The 27,208-nt window shown below is 42.7% G+C and overlaps 1 protein-coding gene and 1 long non-coding RNA gene across 2 annotated transcripts in view; one reads left to right on the forward strand and one right to left on the reverse strand.

The window, feature by feature from the left end:
• Positions 1-27,208, forward strand: part of LOC137384275 (uncharacterized) — a 117,154-nt gene that overhangs the window by 48,343 nt on the left and 41,603 nt on the right. Inside the window, exons 3-4 of the long non-coding RNA XR_010977556.1 lie at positions 19,305-19,361; positions 25,959-26,098. This is a non-coding gene — a long non-coding RNA (uncharacterized lncRNA). The remainder of the gene's footprint in view (positions 1-19,304; positions 19,362-25,958; positions 26,099-27,208) is intronic.
• Positions 1-27,208, reverse strand: part of usp43a (ubiquitin specific peptidase 43a) — a 485,387-nt gene that overhangs the window by 15,093 nt on the left and 443,086 nt on the right. The window contains exons 10-13 of the mRNA XM_068058066.1: positions 10,740-10,817; positions 9,544-9,673; positions 7,829-7,948; positions 4,910-5,138 (exon numbers count right to left, since the gene is read on the reverse strand). Of these exons, the coding sequence (XP_067914167.1) occupies positions 4,910-5,138; positions 7,829-7,948; positions 9,544-9,673; positions 10,740-10,817 (557 nt within the window). The remainder of the gene's footprint in view (positions 1-4,909; positions 5,139-7,828; positions 7,949-9,543; positions 9,674-10,739; positions 10,818-27,208) is intronic.

A 27,208-nucleotide genomic window follows, 5' to 3' on the forward strand; every position in this document is an offset into this window, starting at 1 on the left:
CTTTGAAGGACGATGGTGTGGCTGACTGTGTCAATAGCTGCAGAGATGTTGAGGAGCAAAAGGAGGGAAAGTGCACTACGACCACAATCAGCCTTTGTAGAACCACAATGAAGAAGTTATTTTGCATTGTGCTGTTGTCTTCTTGTGTGTGCAAGTTAAAAGTCCATACATCTGTTGCTTACCACAATTCTCAATGGGTGATTCCTCTCTTTTTCATTACTGTTGAATGCAGTTTAAACAAAACCTAGTTAATAATTGTTAAAGACAAGCTGATTCAATGCTACAATATGTTATGTAGATTAAAAAAACTGTTAAAAAGAGGTGTGGTTTGTTGGGTGTAGATCTAATCAGGCAGCATGTAAACAACGGTTTCCTCTCCAAGTGATCTGATAAGGTAATTTCCTGTTTTTATTCTAACTCTACCATTAGCTTAACATGAATTTGTGAAGTTTTAGTATTTTATAAAATGTTCAAGGAACAGTTCAGTTTTACGTTTAACTTAAAGACTACAGTTAAGTTGTGCAAAACTTTAGTGCTTGAGTAGCAGATAAAAGGGGAACCAGTTATTTTCATTAAAAAAATGACCTCCTTAAATGGAAGACCAGACACATAGCACAGATGCTCTTCAGCCTCGAACTTCTACCTCTATTGTGAGCTCATGTTTGATTTTTTTTTTTAATACTCGTCATATCTTGGACAAGATGGTTTTGTGTTGCGATTTAACATGTGCAGCCACGTTGGTAACTGGATTTCTGTCCATCACATTCTACCTTAGTTGGGATTCTCCTGGTACGAGAGGAAACTTCATCACCCGACACTGATGCAAACTCAGAACCCAGAGGTAAAAGGACTGTGCCCAACACATTGTACTATCACTGCTCAGATTAATTTCCTAATCAATATCCAGTGATATTGTTGCTACAATACTATTAATAGACAATCACTACTTTTCCCATTCTGCTGTGAACAGCTCTGGCAAAAGTAAAAGCAGTTGAATAACTAATTGCTTGAGTTGACACTGACTGTTGCTTGAATGCTTTCAGCTAAATGAATCAGTGAAAATACACAACTACTTTATAAGGTGTTGCTAAAGCAGTGTAGCAGGAAGGCTTATTTCAATAACTTATGAAGGGTGAGGAGAACCAGATTAGAATCAGAAATGAAGTATTTAGAACTTCAATAAGCAATACGTGCAAACCGAACAATTTTGGATCAATTGAGGAAATTTCAAAAGATCACAATTCTAAATTATCTGAAAACAAAGAGGGCTACCTCTGTCAAATTTGGTGAAAAAGCAAGTCAACTTATTGACCACTACATTAAAAAGAAAGAGGCTCTAATTTAAGATTATCAGTTGGGAACAATTAATGATAAAATGAAATTCTGATACAGTGGCAGATAATAAAAAATACCTTGGTAATATAAAAAGAGGTTGCCTTTGGCTGAAGTGTTCTATCCCCTTTTGTGTCTAAGACACTGGCTGGGATTTTAGCCAGGCGACAGGGGCCTCAACGTCTTGCAAAAGTGACGCTGAGAACCCCGCGAAGCCTCTTCTGTGGGAGGCCTGCCAAATCAAGTGCAAATTAGGCACTAAATTGGACAGTGGCTGGCCTTCCAATGGGATCAAGGACTCTGGTGGTGGAAGTCCCACCTTCTGAGAGCTGCAAGCCAATCAGAGGCCGGCAGCTCTTTAAATGAACAGGGCCACCACGGAGATGGTGGCTGCTGCCAGTGGAGCACTCAACCGAGGCCCAGGAGCAGCACTGGACTCAGGTCACAGGTAGGTCAGGGTGGGAGGGATCTCGTGGGCAGGGGTTGCAGAGGAGATGGGATGTAGGGGTGTCGGCAGCAAGGGCAGAGGGGTGGCTCTCAGCAGGCCCTCCCATTCCCGATGCCAAGTTGCTCATTCAGGCACTATGGGACCATACCACCCGCCCATCCCCACCCTGGAGCTGCATGTAGCCTGCACATTGTTCTCTGCCATGCTTCCCATGAGGCAACAGGGACACCCACTGCTCGTCTAATTGTGATGGTGGTGGGATGAGGCCCTTAATTGGGTATTAATTGCCCAGTTAAGGGCCTCAATTGGTGGCGGGGCAGGAAGGCCATTCGCAAGCCTTTCTGCCTGGACTTTATTTAGAGTCATAGAGTGATACAACACTGAAACAGGCCCTTCGGCCCACCGAATCTGTGCCGCCCAACAACCACCCATTTATACTAATCCTACACTAATCTCATATTCCCTACCGCATCCCCACCATTCTCCTACCTACACTAGGGGCAATTTACAATGGCCAATTTACCCATCAACCTGCAAGTCTTTGGCTGTGGGAGGAAACCGGAGCACCCAGCGGAAACCCACACGGTCACAGGGAGAACTTGCAAACTCCGCACAGGCAGTACCCAGAACTGAACCCGGGTCGTTGGAGTTGTGAGGCTGCGGTGCTAACCACTGCACCACTGTGCCGCCCCTAATATTTAGCATCATACAGAGATACAGCACCTAAATAGGCCTTTCGGCCCAACGAGTCCGCACCGACCATCAACCACCCATCTATACTAATCCTACATTAATCCAATTTTTTTCCCTCGCACATCCCCACCATATGCTTTCCTTCCCTCCAAACCCACCGTGGGGGACAACATAAAATTCCCCCCACTATTTAAAAAAAAAAAGTGATAAATATAGAGGTAAATTTTATGCATACCCTATCAAATTACACTGTTGCAAGCAGATCTTTCTATTTTGCTTTCTTGCAATTTAACATTGGAGTCAGCAGATGCCATTGAAACTACTTTTCATTGAGGTTGGCCCATCACTGTCAACTACAATATCAAACTAGTAAAAATGCTCATGTGCAATATAAGTCGATATTTACTTGACTTGTATTACATTAACTAAGGCACATAAACCAGGTTACATCTCACTGTTTTTGCTCAGTTTGTACAAACAAAGCTTTAAACATTAGTATTTTGTCTTGTGTTTCCATCATGGTTAGAGTATAAAGTACAATAAGTTGCGTAAAAGTAATTCATACAATCTCAAATAGGTAGCCTGTCCTACATGTTTCACAGTGTAAAAATTGCATAGTGAGGACCAAGTAATAAAAAAAACTGAAGATTGAATGAACTTGTATATTTCCTTCTTTACTTAATATTTTTCGCACAATGGTGAGCAGCAACAGAGCCAAGTTGGGCCCTAATGACTTGAAAGATCCAATGGCAGTTTGGGTCCCATTTCCTTGGTTCCCTCTCTCAGGAGGTTGTAAGACTCTGCTCTGCCAATAATGCCAGATCCTAGAAAGCAATCCCCCCATTCCCCGAAAACAGTGGTAGATTCTAACCTAGTTCATATCGGCATGGACTCGAAGGGCCAAATGGCCTCCTTTCGTGCCGTAAATGACTATGATTCCATGCGTGAAAATCCCCTCCTCGATCCTAGTGGATCTCCGAATGCCTGCTCCCAAATTTCCTTTTCACTCATCAACAGTGCTCACAAACCCCTTACACTGCATTCCCAGTGCTCTCCCATTCCAGAACTAACCTAATGATGCTGAGGCTCCCCATTCCAATGCCTGAAGTGATGATCTCCCTTTGGAGGATCCCAGGACCTTTCCCAGTGCTCCTTGTATTTCCCTCCAGTGTTGCAGGAACCTTGAGATATTCTTCCAAGTACTGCTAGATGCTGTGATCCCACACTTTTTACTGACAGATCCTGGGCCCTTTTCACAGTGCCCTCCAGTTCCGGGGCTGCTTCCAATGCTGATAAATCAGTGTTCCTGTTAATCCTATTTGGCATAATGCCCCAGTTCTTAGAAAGTTTCTGACTGATCGTGAACAATACCAGGGGAGATTTGCTATCATTTAATTAATTACTGGCTATCCTGCTGCCCCAGAAGCCATCGTCCATGAATTGAAAATGCATTTATTATTACTGAAGCCCAAATTGTTCCTTGAGGCTGTACAATTATTTAATTAATTATTAATTACTTAATTAATTCACTGCTGCCAAACTGTGTAGATATAACTCGGAAATTGTGTTTTGGGGACAGAATTGTAGAGTTATAGTAGCTGCTCCAGTGCTGGGAGCACTGTAATGTAATTACAGGAAAGTGTAATGGTTATTTTAACAGACATTATAGCATGATCAATTAAAAGTAGTGCAACCAGTTGTGACTTCAAATATTACCAGGGCCACCACTGTGATAAAACAATGGTGACAAAGGAAGGAAGTGTGATACCAGGAGTGTATACCATTTTAAAAAGTGACACCCAAATTTGAAGCTCTCTTGTAGCATTGCTCACTATAAGTCTAAGGAAAATGCTTAAGACATGCTCTTTGTTTTAGATATGTTTAATGAGGACAATTAGAAAATAGTTATTCTGACTGATTTGAATAAGGTATCAAGATATCTTTGTGCATTGCAAATAATCAACTTTCTTTTTAAAAAAAAATACTTCTAATGACGTGTGGTGCAGAACAAAGTTGAACGGAAGGTGCAATGGACAGTATGCTGCTGGGCATGAATTAGTAATGGATCTTCTGTGGGGTTGTTAACATTAAGTTGGATGATATTCTGCTTCACCAGGACAGAAATGTACTGGAGTAAGCCTAGTTCCTTTAAGGCCACAACATTTTACTGTTGATAAACAGAGGGTCAGGCAATTTAGGAGTCCCCAGTCAGGAAGATTGAAAATTGAAATATACTTGTATATTTTCGACACCAGCCAAGTTAAACAAAATTTTAGGACTATTCTGTATCAGTGTAACATGTTCATCTGTGCATGCTAATGCACCATTTTTAATAAATGAAAATATAGGGATAAGTAATTGGATTACTTGAACTATGGATGGGTGGAATGCAATAATACTGACTGTCATGAGGACACAGAGATACTGCTGACCTACCAGTATAGTGACCTCCTTGCATACTCCCATGGTGGTTGCACACAGCATATAAATCATACACATAGTTTTCGTGATTACTCCCAGAGGGAGTACGTGGTCGCCGCCATGGTGACCAGTGGGATAAAAAGTTCTTAGTGCTCGGAGTTCTCTTTACTACGTGAGGTGTCATATCGAGGTCACTCAGTGGAAATTTTACCAGAGTGGAAAGCTTGGTTCTTCTCTCTCCCATCTGAAAAATTGAAATGTTACACAGCATGAACTTTCTATGGTTTATCTAACATTATGCTAAAATTGCTGAAAAAAAAGTATTGTCAGCATAATTTTGTTCACGGTTTATTGATTTTCATTAATATTTTCATGATTACAATTCACATGGAGAAAGAAAAATGATATCGCTTGCCCTTCTACTCATGTGAATTTCACAGATTAAAACACATGCAAAAAATCAACAGAATCACAAGTATTGACAACTCTGCAAACAATAAATCATTATTAATTGCACAACCCTGTAAAAGTGTGATATTTATTTTCAGAGTTCATTATAACTTCAGTAGAGGTGCGCTTTAAACATTTAAATTTAATGGTAGGGCTCAAAGCCCTTTAAAAATGGCATCAGCGCCTGCACACATGCAGCTGACACCATTGCCGGGGATGAACAGCCCGCCCCCTTCATGTGATCGGGGGTGGGGGCGTCGGCAGCCCACCCCGTCTATTTAAATGAGCCACCGCGCTTAGGATTGCACAGATGAGCCGCCATTGTTTCTGCGGCAGGCTTATCAAAATTTAGCCAGTGTGTAATTAATTATTTGTGCCTCTTTATGGGTGTGAAGTGTGAATACGATCGAAGGGAAAATCTCTTTTAAAGATCCCAAACAACAAGAACTTTAATGATGGCTAAACCACATTAACTACAACTGAGAAACAGGAATATAATAGATGTTTATCTGTCAGACAAAGGCAGCTGCTAACCAAGGCCAATTACGGGTTGCTCTGGGATCAGCAGAATGGTCTGGTACAGTATTCAGATAAGAAATCACTGAACATGCAGCAAGTAACATGCGTTCTGAGCTAATCCCACTAAATTCATGAACAACAAGGGGCATAGGCATGTCTGAAGAAACAAATCATTGAGATGTGCACGTGAGTATTACAAAGGAAGTGTGGATACAAAGAATATAACGACTTAATATCTAGCTTCTGCACTGCATTCGGATAGGATAGGCGGGTTCTAGACAAATGGAAAGATGATGTTTAAAGATTCAACAGACTTCGCGTGATCATTGGTTTGGCCAACTGGGTACAGAACAGGTCTAGTTGTGTTTTTTATTTAAACTGTGTATTAGTGATTAAATAATAATCTCTGTGAGAGATAGTGGCTGGAATTTTACACCACCCCAATGAGCTGGATGGTGGCGGGGGCGGGGGGGGGGGGGGGGCATGAAATGTAGCGGGAGGCTCTGGGAGCCCTTCCGTCCCGCTCCTGCCTCCGCCCCACTTAATGTAGGGTGGCGGGGGCGAGAAACGTGCCGCCCGCCCCATGCCAATCAAGGCCCTTAAGTTGCCACTTAACGGCCACTGAAGGGCCTTCGCCCACCTCCACGCGGATTTCACGCGTAGCAAGTGGGCATCCTGGAGCCGGGAAAAGCCGCCTGGGAAAAGCTGGTGGCCTCTCAGCACCCTGGGAGTGGGCCCTGAAAAATCGGACACAGGGTGCCCAATTGAGGGCCACCCCCACTTCCCCAACCACCCCCAGAACTCAACACGCCCCTCCCCCCTTCCCCCCAAACGACCACCCTTGCCTCGCCGGGGTCTGACCGATTACCCTCAGCGAGGCAACCAAAACTTACCTGAAATCCCACTGATTGGCCGGCAACTCAATGAGGTGGGACTTCCTCCCTCAAGTGGGAAGTCCTGCCTCGGAACAATTAAAGCCTGGGGACCTGTAAAATGCAGGACGAATCCCCAGGCTAGGTAGAAGTGGGCTCGCTACCGATTTTTACGTCGGTGGGCAACTCCCGTCCGTCCAACATAAAATCCAGCCCAGTGTATCCATGTGTTTCTGCGAAGGCAGAACCAAATCCACAAACCTCACTCTAATATCCAATGTGGGAGACATGCAAGATAGGATAATTCCGACACCTCATCAGCAGCTGCCCAAAGAATGAACCCCCTTCAAGTACATTACGCTGTGTTACTCATTTAAGGGATTTCAAAGTTAACTCCCAGTCTCAAACCAAATTGGAATTGAAATAGTGATCATTAAATGAATATTTACAGAGTCCCAGTTGTTCAAAGGGCAACTATGAGATGATCTCACACAAATCTTTGAGAACACGTTGAAGTAAAATTGTTAAAGTACAAAGACAAAAGAGACTAAATTGAAAATTCAACTTTTCACAAAAGGGCGATAAGTAGATAATAAAACAAATAATTGCCTCATGGATTAAACTGCCATCCAAAAAATTAAATAAGTGTTCCTGTGAAGTTCTGCTATGGCACAGAACCTTACTAGATGTAAGTATGAGTCAGAGATAGAGCCTATATTATGGCAGTCTGATTTTTGACCCATGTTTACCACAGGTTCTGTAACATGCAGAAAATTATCCTTTAAATGTCCAAAGCAAAGACAACACAAATAGGTTGAAATCACACTGTGTGATATCACGAACAGATGTGTTGCCACATTTGAACCAAATTCCATTGTCTGTAATGGTGTTAACCAGATTAAATTAACTGGATGATGGGCTTGCTAAAATATCAAAGGAATTTCATAACAATAGAAAACAAATATGTTTACTATCACATAGTCCAATTTTGACTCAATAGAGGGTAATTTAGGGGGGAATTTTATGCTGTATTATAAAATAAGAGGAAGGGTTTTAACAAATCACTTTTCTATTTCCTCATACTAATAAATACCTGTCGGAATCGCTTCAGGTGAATTATAAGAATGTCAGGCAAAGTCCATAGATTAAGCTTGACCATCCCCTGCTGAAGATTTTTACAGTGCGGGCATCGCCAGGCATCATCTGGTGCTAACTGTAGAGAAACGAGTGAATAACATCAACATTCTAAATCTTTGCCAAAACTTAGAGGTATAGCTTGCAACAGAAAATAAGATTTCATGTTTATTGTGTTCCCTCTTCACTTCGCAATAGATTACAATGAGCACGCTGACATAACATCATGCCACACCACAGATTTACAATCAATAATTCATGGCCAGCGACTCATCACTTGTTAAAATGTTGATTTCGACTGGAACGTTGGAAGGCGGGTACCAAAGGGCAAAAAGAAAACAAGAAATCACGTGCAGGTTGCTCTCATGCCCATCTCTGTTCCTGCCTGAGCTTATCCATGCCTTTGTTACAAAGAGACTTGACTATGCCAACGCAGTTGTGGGTGGCCTTCAAATTTCTATCCTCCAAAACTCTGATGCCTGTGTCTTTACTCACACCAAGTCCTGTTTACCATGAGCTCTGTGCTCACTGACCTACACTGACTCACACTGACTCCGGCTCAGCAATGCCTCAATTTTAAAATACACATCCTTGTTTTCAAATCGCTCCGTGGCGTTGGCCCTCCCATCTCCCATTTAAGATGCACCTTAAAACCTACCTCTTTGACCAAGCTTTCGGTCATCTGCATCAGTAGCTCCTTATGTGGCGCAGTGTCAAATGTTGATTGACAATGCTCCTGTGAAGTGCCTTGGGACACCTTACTATGTTAAAGGTTCAATATGAAAACAATTTGTTGTTGTACCTCCTGGGGACTGGTTGCAGTGTGAACTTGACAGAGATCTAATAGCAAGTCACTTAACCTCTCCATCAGTAATGGCTGATGGTATGATAGGAGATGGAAAAATGTTGGAGAAATAAACACTTGGCTTGAGTCCTGGATACGCCAAATTAACCCCAATTATGTTAGACATGTGCTTCAGAAACAACCACCAACATGGGTGTTCTTGAGATTTTTTTACCCTGAAGAAAGATCAATCACTTGTGATGGAAAACCACACCTGCCAAATGAAATATATTAATTTTGTCATATGTAACACTATTTTTGAACTGTTACCGGACATTGACCATAACTTGTTTTAAAAAGACCACAGAACAGTGGCTGAAAACATGGCTACACATTTGCATTCTGAAAGACAGCTGCAATGAGAACTGCAAGACTTAACTTACATCCAACCCAAAACCAGTAACTGAATTTCCATCTACTACTTCAAACCTTCCCCCCCCCCACTTTTAATTCTTTCTCCTCCTCTGTATCCATTTATGTGTCTGTTTATCACGTATGCATGCTTGCATGGTCGATTCGCGTATTCTTAGTAGTTTTAACTGAGTTAGAATTTTATGGTCAATAAACTTACACCTTTCTTGTTTAAATCTGAGAAAACCTGTCTGGTTGATTTCTTCACAATTACAATTACAGAGCAGTGAACAAGGACTCACTGAGGGGAAGCTAAAAATACTGCTTTTTAAAAGTTAATCCCTGTATGGCCAAACTAGCCCTATACCCCTTCCTCACCTGGTCGTAACACACTATTGATCATTTTTAAAGCATGCAGCTAAATTTTATCTCTCACTAGTAATGTGTACTGTGATGGACAGTCCAAACACCCTCCTTACCTGTTCCTCCTTTGTATACAGTTCAAAACACTCAGCCAACGTACAGCTGTGTGCCTGCTGATGAGCCTGCTGCTGAGTCCGAACACTCTCTCCGTCCTGGACAACCTCTTCCTGAATGCTTCCGAACAAGCTTAGAAACACAGAAATGTTCCATGGTGGTTATGCACTGTAATGAAGCCCTATTGCTCTTTACAAATAGGACTAGTGGTGCATCCTAATGTACTGTTCTGGATAATCATTACAATCCAAATGGCCTGTCCTAAACTTAGAACATTACCACATTATACTCTATCACTTGTATCTCTCAATCGTTTATTTTGCCAAAAATGTAGTTTACTCTTAAGTTTGCAGAGGCTATCAGCCCCATCATCTTCTTGGTCTGCCTGTGTCAAACCGACCTCTGTGTGAAATATTTAGATCAAAACTTTCTGGTCACCATTTCTCTTCTGAGCTCAAATTCATGGTTGGAGTTACTGGTTCTGTCAAAAAATTTAGACCCTTATAGTTTTGAAAACCTCAATATGGGGCTCCGAGCAGCCTTTTCTCTAATGTGAATATTCCCAGCGCAACTTGACTTTCTTAGTAGCTCAAATGCCCAATCTCCAGTACGTGTATGTTTTTTATTTTTGTAATAGTAGATCAATAGAAATTACACTGATTGTACCAAGTGTCTCTCATCATATTCACTGGCCTGTATGTTTAGCCTGCTGTGGGATAAAGTGGTTAATGAATTGAACCCAATGTCATCGCACCCTGTGTTAACTTGGTCCACCTTCATAATAACTACATGTGAAAAAGCCACAGAGATCTGGTCCAGAATTCAATAGAGTTTCATTTTACTTTCCTGAGTCCTGTGCTAGTGCATACAGGGCAATGGGAATATAGCTGCTTAAGTGACCTGCTGGCAAAGTCGAACCCAAGTGGATATCTGCATCAGACCTGAATTTATAACAACACGCTTAGATCTATTGGCCCAATACTCTGCAATTCTGGATTTACTACCTGCAAGGAACCTTATCATCATTACTTTAATCTGCTTTGGTGTATAGTTTTGCGTGATGGAGTTTCCATTTCCTTATATTCACAATCCACCAGGATACTCACTGACAACACATTTTTCGCATAATTTGACGACATGCTCCTACAGATGAAAGTCAAATACTGATCCAGCTCAAGTTTCTGCATTTATGACTCACCTATCTTTAGTCCTTTGATCCCATTCCAAAACAAGCTTTATATGTGGGGGCCCACCTGGACCACAAGAATGCAATGCCCTAAAAATAACAAGTACATGTTAGTATCACTCAGCAAAACTTTCCTACATGCCCCTTACATTGAAAGCAACCCAAGAAGTGCTTCCTCCACACCGCAAATGAGTACAAATTTAGAGGGAGCAGCAAGTGAGCAATTGTTCCATCATCAGCGATCAAGACCTGACTGTCAAAGGTATTGTATTCTGCAATTAAAAATAGATAGCAATGTTTGTTTAAAATGCAATGGTTGCTCCATGCTATTAATTGAATCCTATTTGAGAATGCCCAAGGCTCCTACCCTGCAAGACAATAACTGTATATAACTGTCCAGTTGACACTGTTCAGAATGCTGGTTTGCTTTAGAAGCTTGCAAAACTACTCATTATTGGTGTTGTCTAAATTGCACTGCTCAACAGACAAACAGGCTGACTTTAACTGTGTCCACACTATAGTGCTGCTTTAGTATAGTGTTGGTGCAAACTGGCTTTGCATTGTACTGATACTAGGAAGCTGTAGCGCAAATCCAGCTTCAGGACCTGACCTGACACTGGAATGAGCAAAGGGAGAATCTTTCTTCCAGGTCAGGCCCTGACAGCATAACTTTTGCAACAGTGCAAAGCAGTTTCACTTCAACAATGTAAGCAGCTTGCACTTACACATTAAAGGTGCCTTTAATGTACTCCTGAGACAGAATTACTGGAGAAGAGGTATTGGAAGGAGGATTAGGGGTAGTGACTCAAAGCAAAATCAGCAGTAGATTTTGAGGTTTCTGAAGTGAGGAAGAGAGGCAGCAAGACCGAGAAGTTGATGTGGAGAGTGTTGCAGAATGTACCGTGAAATGGCTGGAGACTCTGCACCAAGAGGAGGAATGAGGAGAAGGAGAATTTATAGAAAACCAGAATCAGGAACCTAAGGCTAACAAGATTTCTGAGGTGGGGAGAATTGATGCCTTGGAGGGATTTGTGGATAAGGACAAAGATTTTAAGGTTGATGTGCACATCAATAGGAAATCAGTGAAGGTTGGCAAGCACAAGAATGTTTGGAGAACTTTAATGTGGGATTGGAGGAGGATGATGAAATTTCGGATGATTTGGAAGAAGATTTGAAAGAGATTTATACTGGAGTTGATCAAGGCATGGATAAAAATATCAGAGTGTGAATGAGGAACACCACCAACAACAATTTCCCCTCCAAGTCACATGCCATCCTGACTCTGAAATATATCGCCGTTCCTTCACTGTCACTGGGCCAAAATCCTGGAACTCCCCAACACTGCTGTGGGTGCACCGACACCACATGGATTGCAGCGGTTCAAGAAGGTGGCTCACCACCACCTTCTGAGGGGCAATTAGGGATGGAAATAAATTCTGACCACATCCCATAATGAATAAAAAATAAAATGAAGTAATAGCAGAGGCCAGCAATACTATAGAGGTAGAAGCAGACAGTCTTGGTGGTAAAATGGAAGTGGCATTTGTCGCCCTGTTTAGTGTCTAACAGGTCATCAAGGTTACACACAAACAACAATTAAAAGGTAAATGCAGCCTTGGATAATCAATGCATGGATCTGCCTTCAGAGCAACATTATACATCTGAAAACTTAAGCAGAATATAACTGGTGCATGCTTCTTACAGCTCCTATGGTTTAGTGCAGAACAACAACTTTTTTGGGCATGCTTACAGCTGTGATTGTATAAGGAAGTGGTGGAAAGTAGGTTGCTCATGGTTTTTTAAAATTCAAAACCTTAGAAACAACAATTGCATGGTTATGAATAAAATAACACTACTAGTAATTTTACCACACACTCCCTTTAAGCCATGTAAAAATCTCAGCCAGTAGGTAGGAAACCTTGAATTCTACATGCAAGTAAATGTGCTCTTTGAAAGTAATAACAGTTCTTTGGCGGACTTCGGCAGGTAAAAGGTTGACAGAATCCACAGCCAGAACTGATCACATTATAAACAAGAATGCATCTTAATGAAGAGCTCCCCAGAGCTGAAACTTCAAAGTTGAGGTGCAGAAACAAGGAATTGCACAAAGGGAAGAGCGTCTAAAATGCACAATAAATAAATTGAACAATGGATTCTTACAGGGTTAGAGGAAACAGGTCACATGGACAAGTGCAGGTGAGGTAAAGAAAGACAGCATGGATTTCTCAAGGGAAAATCATGTTTAACTAACTAGCTGCAGTTTTTTGAAGAGGTGACAGAGAGGGTGGATGAGGGCAATGCAGTTGATTTGCTGTACATGGACTTCCAAAAGGCGTTTTTCCAACAGATTTGTGAGCAAACTTATAGCTCATGGAATAAACGGGACGGTAACAACATGGACATTGAATTGGCTTAGTGATAGGAAGCAAAGAGTAGTGGTTGTTGGATGTTGTTCGGGCTGGAGGAAGGTTTGTAGTGGAGATCCCCAGGGGACCCTTGCTTTTCGTGATATACATTATTGACCTAGACCTTGGTGTACAAGTCACAATTTCAAAGTTTGTAGATGATACGAAACTTGGAAGCATTGTGAACTGTGAGGAGGATAGTGTTGAACTCCTAAAGGACATAGACAAGTTGGTAGAATGGGTGGACAGGTGGCTGATGAAGTTCAGTGCAGAGAAATGTGAATTCATTTTGGTAGGAATAACATGGAGAGACAATATAAAATAATGGGTACAATTCTAAAGGGGGTGCAGGAGCAGAGGGATCTGCGTGTATATGTGCACAAGTCAATGAAGGTGGCAGAACAGGTTGAGAGAGTGGTTAGAATCATAGAAAGTTTAAGGCACAGAAAGAGGCCACTTGGCCCATTGTGTCTGTGCCAGCTGAAAAACGATCCACCTATTCTAATCCCACCTTCCAGCATTTGGTCTGTAGCCCTGCAGCTTACTGCATTTGAGGTGCATATCCAGACTCCTTTTGAATGAGTTGAGATAATCAAGCATATCCTGGGCTTTATTAATAAGGGCATAGAGTATAAGAGCAAGGAGGTTATGTTGAACTTAAAAAAGACACTAGTTTGGCCTCAGCCAGAGTATTGCACATAAAAAACTTACCATTTTATAAAGCCTAGAGGAGTATAAAAAGTGCAGGGGTGACATAAAAAAGGAAATTAGAAAAGCAAAGACGACATGAAAAAATATTGGCAGGTAAAATCAAGGAAAACCCAAAGATGTTTTATCAGTAAATTAAGAGCAAGAGGATAACTAAAGAAAGGGTGGGGCCTATCAGAGATGTACAAAGGAACTTAAGTGTGGATGCAAAAGATGTGGGAAGGGTTCTTAATGAGTTTTCTGTCTCTGTCTTCACAAAGGAGAGGGATGATGCAGACATTGTAGTAAAAGAGGAGTGTGAAATACTAGATACAATAAGCATAATGAGACAGGAAGTACGAGAGGGTCTGATATCTTTGAACGTGGATAAATCACCAGGGCCAGATGGATTGTATCCCAGATTGTTAAAGGAAGCCAGGGAGAAAATAGCGATGCTCTGAGGATCATCTTCAAATCCTCACTAGATACAGGCAAGGTACCAGAGGATTGGAGGTCTGCAAATGTTGTACCATTGTTTAAAAAGGGTGCGAGGAATAGTTCAAATAATTATAGGCTGGTCAGTCTGACCTCAGTGGTGGGAAAATTATTAGAATCAATTCTGAGAGACAGGATAAACTGCCACTTAGAAAGGCACGGAGTGATCAGGGATGGTCAGCATGGATTTGTTAAGGGAAGGTCGTGTCTTACTAACTTGATTGAATTTTTTGAGTAAGTAACAAGGAGGATTGATGAGGGTAGTGCAGTAGATGTGGTCTACACGGATTTTTGTAAGGCATTTGACAAGGTCCCACACAGCAGACTGGTCAGAAAAATGAAAACCCATGGGATACAGGGGAATGTGGCAAGTTGAATCCAAAATTGGCTCAGGGCCAGGAAACAATGGGTAGTAGAGGACAGATGTTTTTACGAATAGAAAGCGGTTTCCAGTGGCATTCCAAAGGCCTCAGTGTTGGGTCCCTTGCTGTTTGTGGCATATGTTAATGATCTGGACTTAAATGTGGGAGGCATGATTGGGAAATTTGCAGATGATACAAAAATTGTGGTTGATAGTGAGGAGGATAGCTGTAAACTCCAGAATGATATCAATGGTTTGGTTGAGCGGGCAGAAAAGTTGCAAATGGAATTCAATCTGGAGAAGTGTGAGGTATTGCCTTTGGGGAGAGCAAATAAAGCGAGGAATACACAATAAACGGGAGGATATTGAGAGGGGTAGAAGAAGTGAGAGACCTTGGAGTGCATGTCCACATGTCCCTGAAGGTGGCAGGACAGGTAGATAAAGTAGTGAAGAAGGCATATGGAATGCTTTCCTTTATTGGCCGAGGTATAGAATTCAAAAGCTGTAATGCTGGAACTGTATAAAACGCTGGTTAGACCACAGCTGGAGTATTGTGTACAGTTCTGGTAACCACATTCCAGAAAGGACATAATTGCTGTGGAGAGAGTACAGAGGAAATTTACAAGAATGTTACCAGGGCTTGAGGGTTGCAGCTATGAGGAAAGATTGGATCGGCTAGGATTGTTTTCCTTGGAACAGAGGAGACTGAGGGGTGACTTAATTGAGGTACAAAATTATGAGGGGCCTAGATAGAGTAGACAGGAAGGACCTGTTTCCCCTAGTGGAGAGATCAATTACCAGGGGGCACAGATTTAAGGTGATTTGGTAGAAGGATTAGAGGGGACTTGAGGAAAACCTTTTTCACCCAGAGTGTGGTGGGTGTCTGGAATTCACTGCCCAGATCGATGGTGGAGGCAGAAACCCTCAATTCTTTTAAAAGGTACCTGGACTTGCACCTGAAGTGCTGTAACCTGCAAGGCTATGGACCAGGTGCTGGAAGGTGGGATTAGATTCAGTGGCTATTTTTTTCAGCCAGCGCAGACACGATGGGCTGAATGGCCCCCTCTGTGCCGTAACTTTTCTATGATTCCATAGTTCTATTCAGTTCTGGGTGCCGCACTTTAGGAAAGATGTGAAGGCCTTGGACAGAGTGTAGAAAAGATTCACGAATGTGGTTCCAGGGATGAGGAACTTCAGTTATAAAGCGAGATTGGAGAAGTTAGGATTGTTTTCCTTGGAGAAAAAAGGCTGAGAGGAGATTTGATAGAGCAGGGTTGTCTAACATATGGCGCGGGCCAGGATCGGACCCGCCAAATGTTTCCATCTGGCCCGCGGATGTAAACTGTTCAAAGGGCTATTCCTCATCTTCAGCATGAATGGAGATGAGAAATTTCCGTTTGTCAGACCAGCTTTTAAACTATTGCGCTGTCAGTTTCACTGCTGACATTGGGAACAGCCGTTTCCCAACAGACTCAGGGTTTTCCAGCGGGTTCTGACTTTTTTTTTTAAGAAGCCCACTGGCAAACCTTGAGTCTGTTGGGAAATGGCTGTTCCCGATGTCAGCAGCTGTCAGTTGAGAAACTGACAGTGATCTTAAAAAACAGCTGCTGAGCGTTCCACTCTCTGCAACTGTGTGAGGGAGAGAGGGGGCAGACAGGGAGAGAGAGGGGGGAATAGAGAGAGGAAGAGGGGGGAACAGACAGAGAGAGAGAGAGAGAGAGAGGGTGAGCGAGGTGAAAAAGGGTGGGATAGAGAATTCAAGAGTCATTTACTTAGGGCACAGAAGGAGGCCAATCTGTCCAATGAGCCCATGCCGGTTCTCCATTCCCTGGCTCAATCCCATAGCCCTGAAAGTCTATTTCTCTCAGGTAGCCATCCAACTTCCTCTTAAAGTCATTGATAGTCTCCACTTCCACTACCCTTATGGGCAGTGAGTTCCAGGTCATTACCACCCACTACATAAAAAAGTGCTTCCTCATATTCCCCCTGCATCTTTTGCATAAAACTTTCAATCTGTGTCCCCTAGTCCTAGAGGGGAGGGGGGAGGGAAGAGAGAACGAGCTACACACACAGAGCGTGGGGAGGGGGGGAGAGAGATCAAGGTCTCTCCTGGAAGATGGACATCTATCCAGAATACTCTGCATCGCGACATCAAGTGTGTGGGCAGAGACTGATTACTTATGCAAGCAAAAACAATGCCAGGTATGTCACTAAATCAGTTTTCAACATAGCGACGAGAAAGTAAGTCAATAAATTAGTCTTCTCATTTAAAGCTTCTTCACAAAAATGCACATTTGTTGTGAGTTTTATTAGTAAGATAAATTTTTAATGCCTTTATGTTTCAAAATTTGTTCACCAGCCCCCTGGGCCAAGCAAAAATTGTAATGCGACCCTTCGCCCGAAAAGTTTGGACAACCCTGTGATAGAGGTATTCAAAATTATGAGGGGTCTGGACAGAGTAGATAGGCAGAAACTGTTCCCACTCGTGAAAGGATTGAAAACTAACGGGCACTGATTCCAAGTAATTGGTAAAAGAAGCAAAAGTGACATGAGGAAAAACTTTTACACGCAGCGAGTGGTTAAGGCCTGGAATGCACTGCCTGACAGTGTGGTGGAGGCAGGTTCAATTGAAGCATTCAAAAGGGAATTAGACTGCTATATGAAAAGGAAGAATGTGCAGGGTTATGGGGAGAAGGCGGGGGAATGGCACTAAGTGAACTGCTCATTTGGAGAGCCAGTGCAGACACGATCGGCCAAATGGCCTCCTTCTGTGCTGTAACAATTCTGTGATTCTGAGGTCAATAACAATGGCACTAATCTTAGCCAATGTAATTTGGGGGTGGGGAAATGGGCAATCAGGAAATCTAAATGGCCATGTTGAATTTTGCTTAGCTTGCTAGTTTCAGAGGAACTACATTTGTGCTTGTTAAATTAAATTATTATGAGCAAACTTAGAGTTTGTATGCCTTCTTGCAGCATGGAGAGGACAAATTTGTCTCTAGCAGTCAGATCGATCATAATCAAATAATCAGAATGGCTGTGTCCAGTCAGCAGTGCAAGTCAACAGTATAAGAGTACTTCAGGGAAGGCTGACAAATCCAGCATTTTTCAGTCTGTTAAATTGAGTGTAAAACTCACTTTGCTCGTTAATTTTCAGTTCGTAGACAGTTATCTTATCAGATAATTGTGATTGTTGGTCTGCTCCCATGTTGATTTCTCAAGTAAATAAAAGCAAAATACTGCAGAAGCTGGAAATTTGAAATCAAAACAGTAAGTGCTGGAGCAGCTAACTTCGTGCTGCCTGCTCATTAGAAATGATTCCTGTGTGCAGCCATGGAGCCAAAAATCATAACTTCCCAGCACCACTTAAAGCCAGCCTGCACCACTTAAAGAGGAGGTGCATTTTGGCTGGAACAGATGCTGGGAGTCATGTGGGAAGTGAATCTGTCATGGGAAACATTGAGGAATGGCACAACATGGGAGAGTGCAGGCGCCAGGTTTTTCGTACTTTGCACTGGAAGTCTTGGTGGAGGAAGTGAAGAGGGGGGAAATATCCTGTCTCCAGAGGGGGAGCACGAGGCCCTCTGGACACATGGTCAATAGGCAGTGAGAGCAGATAACCGTGGAGGTCAATGTCAGGAGGCAAGCTCCGAGGATCAGGATGCAGTGCCGCAGAATCTCAGTGACCACGAGTGGTCTAGGTCAGTGAATCTTCAAATGCCATATCCTACCAACTGCATCGCTAGCCTCAGGCACTGTTCAATTCACCACACCCCCCTCACTCACCTATCAAAATCTCTATCATGACTCACAGCTAACATTCATAGTTTCACCTCACCCCTCACACACTCACCACTGCTGCATACACTGCCAGCTATTCAACCATAACAGCTACATCTACCAAACACATTGCACCACACTCATTGACACACCTCCCTCTCTCTTGAAGGACAAGGTGGCACACAACCAGAGGGAGGAGGAACTAATTATAGGGGGACAATGTGCTGTGCATGTCTTACACCCATGGAAGAAATGACATTGGCCATTATTAGAACAGCCATTGCTGAGGCCATGGCTCGCAGTGGGGCTGAAACCATCAACAGTGATGGTATCCTCATACCTAATCCTCCTTCTCACATCTCACTTTCCTCTCAGTCCACAATCTCTTTTGATTTACAATCTGTTGTAAACAGCCATCTCTTACATGTGCACCCCAACAACACCCCTCCCCCACAATGCCTGTTACCTGACCCGAACCCGATGAGATCCGACTACATGTGTCGGGGTCATGTCGGGTCGGGTTGGGTCTATATTCCGAGCCCAGCCTTCAGGCTCGGGTCGGGTTGGGTCAGGCTGGACACTGCTGCTTCCGGGAAGTCACGGGATCAGGCTTACCCATGATTCCCCACAACTCCATCTGCAGGAATAGCCTGCTGCTGGAACAGATGAAGGATATTTGTGTCGGGTCGGGCGCGAAAAAACGTTAAAGGACTTGGGCCTGGGTCGGGTTCGCTGTGTTCGGGTCGGTCCCGGGTCAGGTTTTAATTTTATACTCGAGCCAGGCTTCACCCTTCCCCCTCCTCCCCTGTCCACCACCAAAACCTTACCCTTGTGCTTTTTCCCTTTCAGATACCCAAGAGGTGCAATCTGGCCAAGCAGTGGAGGAACAATGACAAGAGACTGAAGGTAAAGAGTCAGCACTGTTACTTGATTTCACATTCGTAGCTACCAGCTCAGATACTGGCACTGCATGGATCTTAGGGGATAGGTTAGAGGAGGGATTTGCATGCCAGATACCGTACACAAGTGCACTGCAACAGGGCAGGGGGAAAAGGGGGATGCTCCTGCAGATGACTCAGATGAGGATTTCAATGAGGTATCCTACAGAAGAATGCTTATAGGTATATTTGGTGCATTGGGAAGTCTGTAGTCAATGTCAGAGAACATGAAGAAATCAGTGCCAACTTGGAACAGGGCTGTGCACAGAGCTTGGAGCCCATCCTTTCCAGCATGGAGGTGATGGTGAACTCCTTTCGCACACCTGCGGACCCAACCATGATGCAGTGTCCCATGTTGCAACTTCCACTGCAGCACAAGCAGCAAACAACCAATGTGTGGGTGCTGCAGTGGTAGCTCAGACTGCTGCCATCATGGTGGTGGATTACAGTGTACAAAGGGGCTGGCTGAGTGTCACAGCTATCCAGCAATCTGTCCTCCACCAGATTACTCAAATTGTTGAGGCACCGCCCTCGGCAAGTGGCAGTGGCTCCATGGAGCATGGACCTGCTGTCCTCTCTCAGGATGACAGCATTCATCCTCCCACCCTTGCCACTCCATCAATGCCCAGACTGCTGCCACCCATGCAGAGAAGGTGTAAGTCCCCAGATGGGTCTTCTAGGCCCAGTGCTGCTCAAGATCATCCTCAAGCCAGAATGCTGTTTATTGACAGAGGGAAGGTAAAGTGTGAAAATGTTGGTGCATGAGAAATTGGGTTTGTGGTTCCTGGTATCACGCTAGAATTAGCTCTTCATGGTTAGCCCAGGCACAGTGGTCCAGGTTTTAGCATGTCAATGATCTGCTCTCTCAGATTTCATGTGACACCATGGTTTGCATTGTCTGCATGCTACTCAACAGAGTTACGAACCATGTTGTCAGCAGATAGCCCTGCCGCCAGTAGCTACCCTTTGGTTTGGCGTGGTGGCTCAAAATGCAGACGACACAGCAGACTCCCACAGAATGAAGGCATCATCATTGTTGCCAGGATATCAGGAATTGGCCTGCATGATTCTCTGCCTAAGGTCACACACCAGTTGGATGTTGAGGGAGTGGAATCCCTTTCGCCGCCAGTATATGGCAGAGTTGACATGTGGTGCCCATCAAGCAATGTGCGCGCAGTCAACGACACCCTGCATCCGGGAGAAGCTTGCAATCCTATCAAAGCCATGTGCTCAGTCTGCCTGTTGGTCTCTGGCAACAGAAAATGAAAGGTACTTAATTCCCTTTGAATATACAGCCTCAATGCCTTCCCTTATGCAACAGTGTGATGTTGCAAATATCTCCAGCTCCAGCTTGGAAGGATCCAGATGCATAAATGTTCATTGTCACAGTCACCTTCACAGCCATTGACGATGCAATCCTTGCCCTGCTTTGAGGTTGTAGTTGCGGCTGCAGAAATTGATGGATTTCAGTGAGGATGTGATTAATGAAGTGTAATCTCACACATTGGTCCTCACTGAGGTTCAGGTAGGAGAATTGCTTTCTGACCACCCTGGGTGCGTATGGCCTCCTGCTGAGAGTCCTTCTCACCCTCTTCCTCCTCCCTCTTCTATCAGCTTGCTCTGCGTGGCCTCTGCTCATTTTTCAACTCATGCGGTAGTCCAAGGGGTATGTCTGGGAGGAGTTGGTTTCTGCAGAAGCCTTGAAGTCAGGAAAAAGTCCTTGAGCACCTGCCAGACAACTCCTTGGACTTTTGCAATGGAAAACACTGAACACTTATACAATCATACAACAAGGGGAGATGGTAGCATACTGGCAATGTCACTGAATTAGTCATCCAGAGGCCCAGGCTAATGCCCTGGGGACACGGGTTAAAATCCCGACATGGCATCTGGCGGAATTTAAATTCAATTAATTAATAAAAATCATCAGTTGTCATAAAAACCCATCTGGTTCACTTAGGGAAGGAAATCTGCTATTCTTACCTGGTCTGGCCTACATGTAACTCCAGAAATAGTGGTTGTCTCTTAACTGCTCTCTGAAATGGCCTGGAAAACCATTCAGTTGTCAAGAGCAATTAGGGATGGGCAACAAACATTAGCCTTGCCAGCGATGCTCACATCCCAAGAAAGAATAAAAAAAAGCCAGAATCAATCAGCCAATAGTTAACTTCTAGCACCGGTAGGGGCGGGGGGAGGGGGAGCTGCTTTCTGCTGCTTAACGCATGTGCAGCTGTGTGAAGTGTAAGAGAAGGCATTGACTGGAGCATTGAGCTCCAAAATGGAACTGCTGGCATCAAATCAATGATGTATGCTGACTGATAACCTGGTCTGCGTACATCTCCAGCAGATGTTAGCTGCATGCCAACTAATAGCCTCAGCAAAATGGCGTCTGGCGCAATTGATGGCAGAATTGTGTGCACACGCGGCGGACGCTGGTCAAGTCTTCGAAAGGCAGCACCTGAACAACAGTCACTACTGAGCCCAATTTCCCGCCCCCTTTGTGAAATTGTGTTCGTATGTGAATATATTTGCATGAAATTTCACTATTGACATTTTTACTAAAAGTGGTTTGACTTTTTATGTAATATGCTTTAAATCAAAGAGTTAAGCATCTTAAAACTATCCAACTCTCACAACAATTGATGAACTTGGATGGTCTCTTTCCTGCATTATAAAGTTTATTCAGTCAACTTCAAATCAATGCCAACATAAAAGCAAATAAAAACTCCCAAAAAAGTCTCACTTTAAAAATCATTTAAATGAAACAAAACCTTCTCCCACCAGATGAGGATAAGGTAGAACAAGATAAGGATGAAGCAGTCCATGTAGAAATCTAGCAAGACCTGGTCAATATCCAGGCTTGGGCTGATAAGTGGCAAATAACAGTTGCGCCACACAACTGCCAGGCAATGACCATCTCCAACAAGAGAGAATCTAACCTTCTCCCCATGACATTCAATGGCATTACCATCACTGAATCCGCCACTATCAACATCCTTACGGCTACCATTGACCAGAAACTGAACTGGAGTAACCATATAAATACTGTGGCTACAAGAGCAGGTCAGAGGCTAGGAATCCTGCGGCGAGTAACTCACCTCCTGACTCCCCAAAGCCTGTCCACCATCTACAAGGCACAAGTCAGGAGTGTGATGGAATACTCTCCACTTGCCTGGATGGGTGCAGCTCCAACAACATTCAAGAAGCTCGACACCATCCAGGACAAAGCAGCCCGCTTAATTGGCACCCTATCCACAAACATTCACTCCCTCCACCATCGATGCACAGTGGCAGCAGTGTGTACCATCTAAAAGATGCACTGCAGCAATGCACCAAGGCTCCTTAGACAGCACCTTCCAAACCTGCAACCTCTACTAACTAGAAGGACAAGGGCAGCAAATGCATGGAAACACCACCACCTGCAAGTTCCCCTCCAAGTCACACACCATCCTGACTGGGAACTATATTGCCGTTCCTTCACTGTCGCTGGGTCAAAATCCTGGAACACCCTTCCTAACAGCACTGTGGGTGTACCTACCTCACTTGGACTGCAGCAGTTCAGAAGGCAGTTCACCATCACCTTCTCAATGGCAATTAGGGATGGGCAATAAATGCTGGCCTAGCCAGCAATGCCCACATCCCATGAATGAATTTTTTAAAATGTAGAGAGGTGGGCCCCCAACCAATTATCCAGTGCCACATACCTTCAAACCCTCGAAAAATTAGGTGTTGTTCATACAGAGAAGATTAAAGGGGAATTTGATAAAGGGAATAGACAGACAGATTATTCCCATTAGTACGTAAATGGAAGATAAGTGGCCAGTACCTCATGATAAGTGTGAGGCAGTTGTAAAAAGTGAGGCAAGAAGTGGATGTAAACGATTGAAAGAGCAAGAAACAAGCTCATTCCATTGCTGGGCCAACATTCCTTGCTAGGGCAACACAACCAAAAAGAAAAGATCTGATTATTCATTCGCTGATTCCAGGATCATGCTGTATGCCACATTTGCCTACAAGAACAATAGGGACTGCATTTGAAAAGTAGTCCATTGGTTGTACAGTCCTTTGGGATATCTTGAGAGTATAAGGTGCTATATAGATGCAAGTTATTTTGATAAATAAAGGGGATGATTAGCCAGACTTGATCTTGTCCTCACCCAATGTTCATGGACACACTCTTCCAGCATTCACTGCATTGTGATTCAGATCAGGAGTGCAAGCTAACTTCCCTCCATCTAATTGTAGCAGCTTGCCAGATCTCACCAGAGATCAACTGACTCTCCAGGAATGAGCCTGGGATCATCCTGGTCTATTTAGCTCAGCGATTCTCTCGATAAGTTTGCCGAGCCATCAACGAGTTACAAATTTAATTAGCTGCCTGTCATTTTCTCATGCTTCGAATAATGTTATCTATTACTGAAAGGCATTTGATATATATCAAGTCTGTAAAGTTTAGCTGTGTAATGTTTATGTGCACATTTTTTTTTCATTTTGCAGAGATTTTATATATGGACCTATGTACAGGATAGCATTTGTAAGTTCTAAAATTATTAGAAATCTGTAGACCGATAACTGCTAAGCCCTCTCTGAGGAACTCAAGACAGGATCAAGCCTTTTATAAAAGCAAAATACTGCGGATGCTGGAAATCTGAAAGCCTTTTATCGTCTAAATGGGAGGTTTTACACTTCCTTTTGCCACGTTTACCCAAAGTGATATGAAGGACCATGCAATTGTGTGTAAAATTATTTTGCCTATTGTTTCAAATGCAGCAATGGTAACATAGCTGGCCTTCTGCCAGTAGATGGTGCTGGCGTGATTAGTAAAGAAACTGAGTGGCATAAAACTCAGGATTAACTTCACTGTCGAAATATTGAAACTGACTACAAAATATCTGCCATTAATTAAGGTCCTACCCAACGTTGCCCATCCCAGAGTACAGCTCCTTCACATAAATCAAATTTTGCTGTGGTAAAAATATAGGAAAGATCATCATAGGATTTATAAAGCCTAAACTGGCACGGAGTGATCTCACATGTCTTTCATTTTAAAAAGCCATGTATACTTAACACACATTCTAAAAGTGATAAGAACAGAACTAAACCTCAGTTAACGCAAATTTAAAACATATTTAGTATTACAAATGCTCCCACATGAAAGAAATAATTGCATTTATATAGTGCCTTTCATAATCTCAGCATTTCCCATTGCATTTTACAGTCAATGAAGTACTTAGGAAGTTCAGTCACTGTTGCACTGTGTTTCCTGCATTACACAATTTGTACACAGCAAGGCCCCATAAACAGCAATGCGATAATGATCAGATTATTTAATCTAGTGATGGTTGTTGAGTGACAAACATTGGCCAGGACAAGAGGAATAACTCCCCTGATCTTCTTTGAATAGTGCCATGGGACCTTTTACATCCATTTCAGAAAGCAGACAGAGCCTTGGTTTAATGACTCATCTGAAAGATGGCATTTCCGACAATGAGGCACTCCCTCAGTCCTTCACGGGAGCATCAGCCTAGATTTTTTTCTCAAGTCTCTGGAATTATCTAATATATAACAGACTCAGTATGTGGGGGGCACACTTAATTGAAAGCTCATTATGAATACTGGTAGTACGTATTATTTCTTTAAATTGTTCTATGACAGGTATTTTTTATGTTCAAGGTGTGACACTGAATGACCCCAATAGCTGCTGTCTTATCGTTAAGAGTATCTTACCCTGAGATTGCACAATCTGGCCACTAAATTCCCTTAAATCACTTGAACTGTATTCTAAAATAAATTTTTGATGTCTTTTTTTCCTTAGTAACTGAAATTTCTAATATCCAAAATTGGGGATTAAAAAAATAAAGAATTATATATTTCATGTTAACATGATGAATTTTATTCACTGAATTGTCTTTTAATGTTGTTACTTAAAAGCTTCAGCCTCTCCCAAAAGCCTGGAGTTGAACTTTGTAAATTTACTCAGAGCTATGACTCAGAATTGAAATGATGCAAATTTCCATTATCCAAAATTTGGATTGTATCTAGTTTACGAGGATGAATCTATTTCAGTCAGCTCTATTACATCAGTATCAGTCAGCGCTACTTTTTGTTGGCCTTTGTGCCTTGTGCTCTATTAACTTGAAAAGTCTTTTAAATTCAGGATGGGAGAGACAGATAGATGAGACAGAAAGACAGGTTTAGAGAGGCACATAGACTGGGGTGAGAAAGAGACAGAGATTAAGAAAGAGAGTGGGGCAAATTTTCACATTCATTCCCAGAACGAAAGCTTGAGGTTGTAGGTTGGACGCCCATATGTAGGACCAGTTCATTATCACCAGTTTTCCTCCAGGAAAAATTACTCGCCTTTTAAAAAAAAAAATAGTTAAACTTTGAAGCCAACTAATTATTTTCACCTGATATCTAGAACAGATCAATACTAATTCTTTAACATGTTACGAGAGTGCTGCTATTTTTTGTAAAATGTGTTTTTAAGGACTTATAGTTGCATTATAGACATTGGTTCATCTGGAAGCTTGAAGAGATGCTGAACTTTGTGTTTTTTTTAAAGGGAGGTCACCAGAAGGTTTTTGGACTGACTTTGAAAACAAACAATTACTGGATTACTGTCTGCAGATAATTACCCAGCGGGGGTTGTTTTGCCTTGGGGAAAGATGTTTGTAGAGAAGTGATAGGTCAAGATTTCTAGAGGTAAGGAGACTTGTCTTTTGTGACATTGTTTATGATTTTGCTTTGGACAGAGAGTTGGTACATGGAAAATCGTCTTAAAAAGTCAGCTGGAGTGTAAACTGCTTGGAAGACAGTTGGTTTTTGCCTGTCAAGGAAACCCAGTTCATCTCTTTCTCTCCCTTTGAAAGAAACCCTGCATATCCAGTGTGTCAGTCTCCTCTTTCCTCTTGTACTTGAAGAAACCCTGCATATCGAATGTATAGGAACTAAAACCTCAGTTGTTGCATTTCTGCTGTAAGGACTGTCTGAAACCTCTGCAGCTGCACGTCTTGGAAAGCCTACCCAAACTGATCTTCAACATCGTCTGGAAAAACTGTTCTAGGAAGATCCCAGTGACAACCATCTATATGCATTTGGGACGCCAAACCAAAACAAAGGACAGCTTTCCATATCGTCTCTATTTTCTCTTCAAGAATGAGCAAGTATTCAGCCTAAGTGTTTTTTCCCCTCTGGTTTTTTTTGTAACAAAGCTCTAAAACAAAAATCCCTTTTTTCCCGTTAACCGGTGTGTGTATGTGTGTCTGTGTCTGTGTGCGTGTGGGGAGGGGGGTGGTGCTAAGGTAAAAAAGAAGCTTTCATATTTCAATCTTTGTGTTTATGCTTTATTTCATTACTGGTTAAGACTTGTTTTAAAATAAACTGATAATTTTGTCGCTTATTAAAGAAACCTGATTGGTGAGTTTTATTCTGGGAAATTAGAGTATATGAGTAACCATATTGGTAAGTGGGAAAATTTAAATATATGTTGTGACCAGTGGAGAAGCGGGACTAGAATAAACAGTGCACTCCTCCCGCCTCGGTCGGAACAACATCTATGAGACAGAGGGACAAGGCAAAGCATAAGTGAGACACAAATTAAGAGCAAGTCAGAAAGATGGTTTCATTCCAATTTGATTTCCTTTTAAAACGAGTTCAATTTTGACAGGAAATAGAGTCTCTGAGGGAAATAGATAGAAAGAGGAGAAATCTAGTTGGAACACTGCAGAGGGAAGAAACATAGGAATAGGTCATTCAGCCCCTCAAGCCTGTTTCATAATTCAATTTGAACGTGGCTGATCAGTACCTTAATTC

Source organism: Heterodontus francisci, chromosome 26 (genome assembly GCF_036365525.1).
Source record: "Heterodontus francisci isolate sHetFra1 chromosome 26, sHetFra1.hap1, whole genome shotgun sequence".
NCBI lineage: Eukaryota > Metazoa > Chordata > Chondrichthyes > Heterodontiformes > Heterodontidae > Heterodontus > Heterodontus francisci.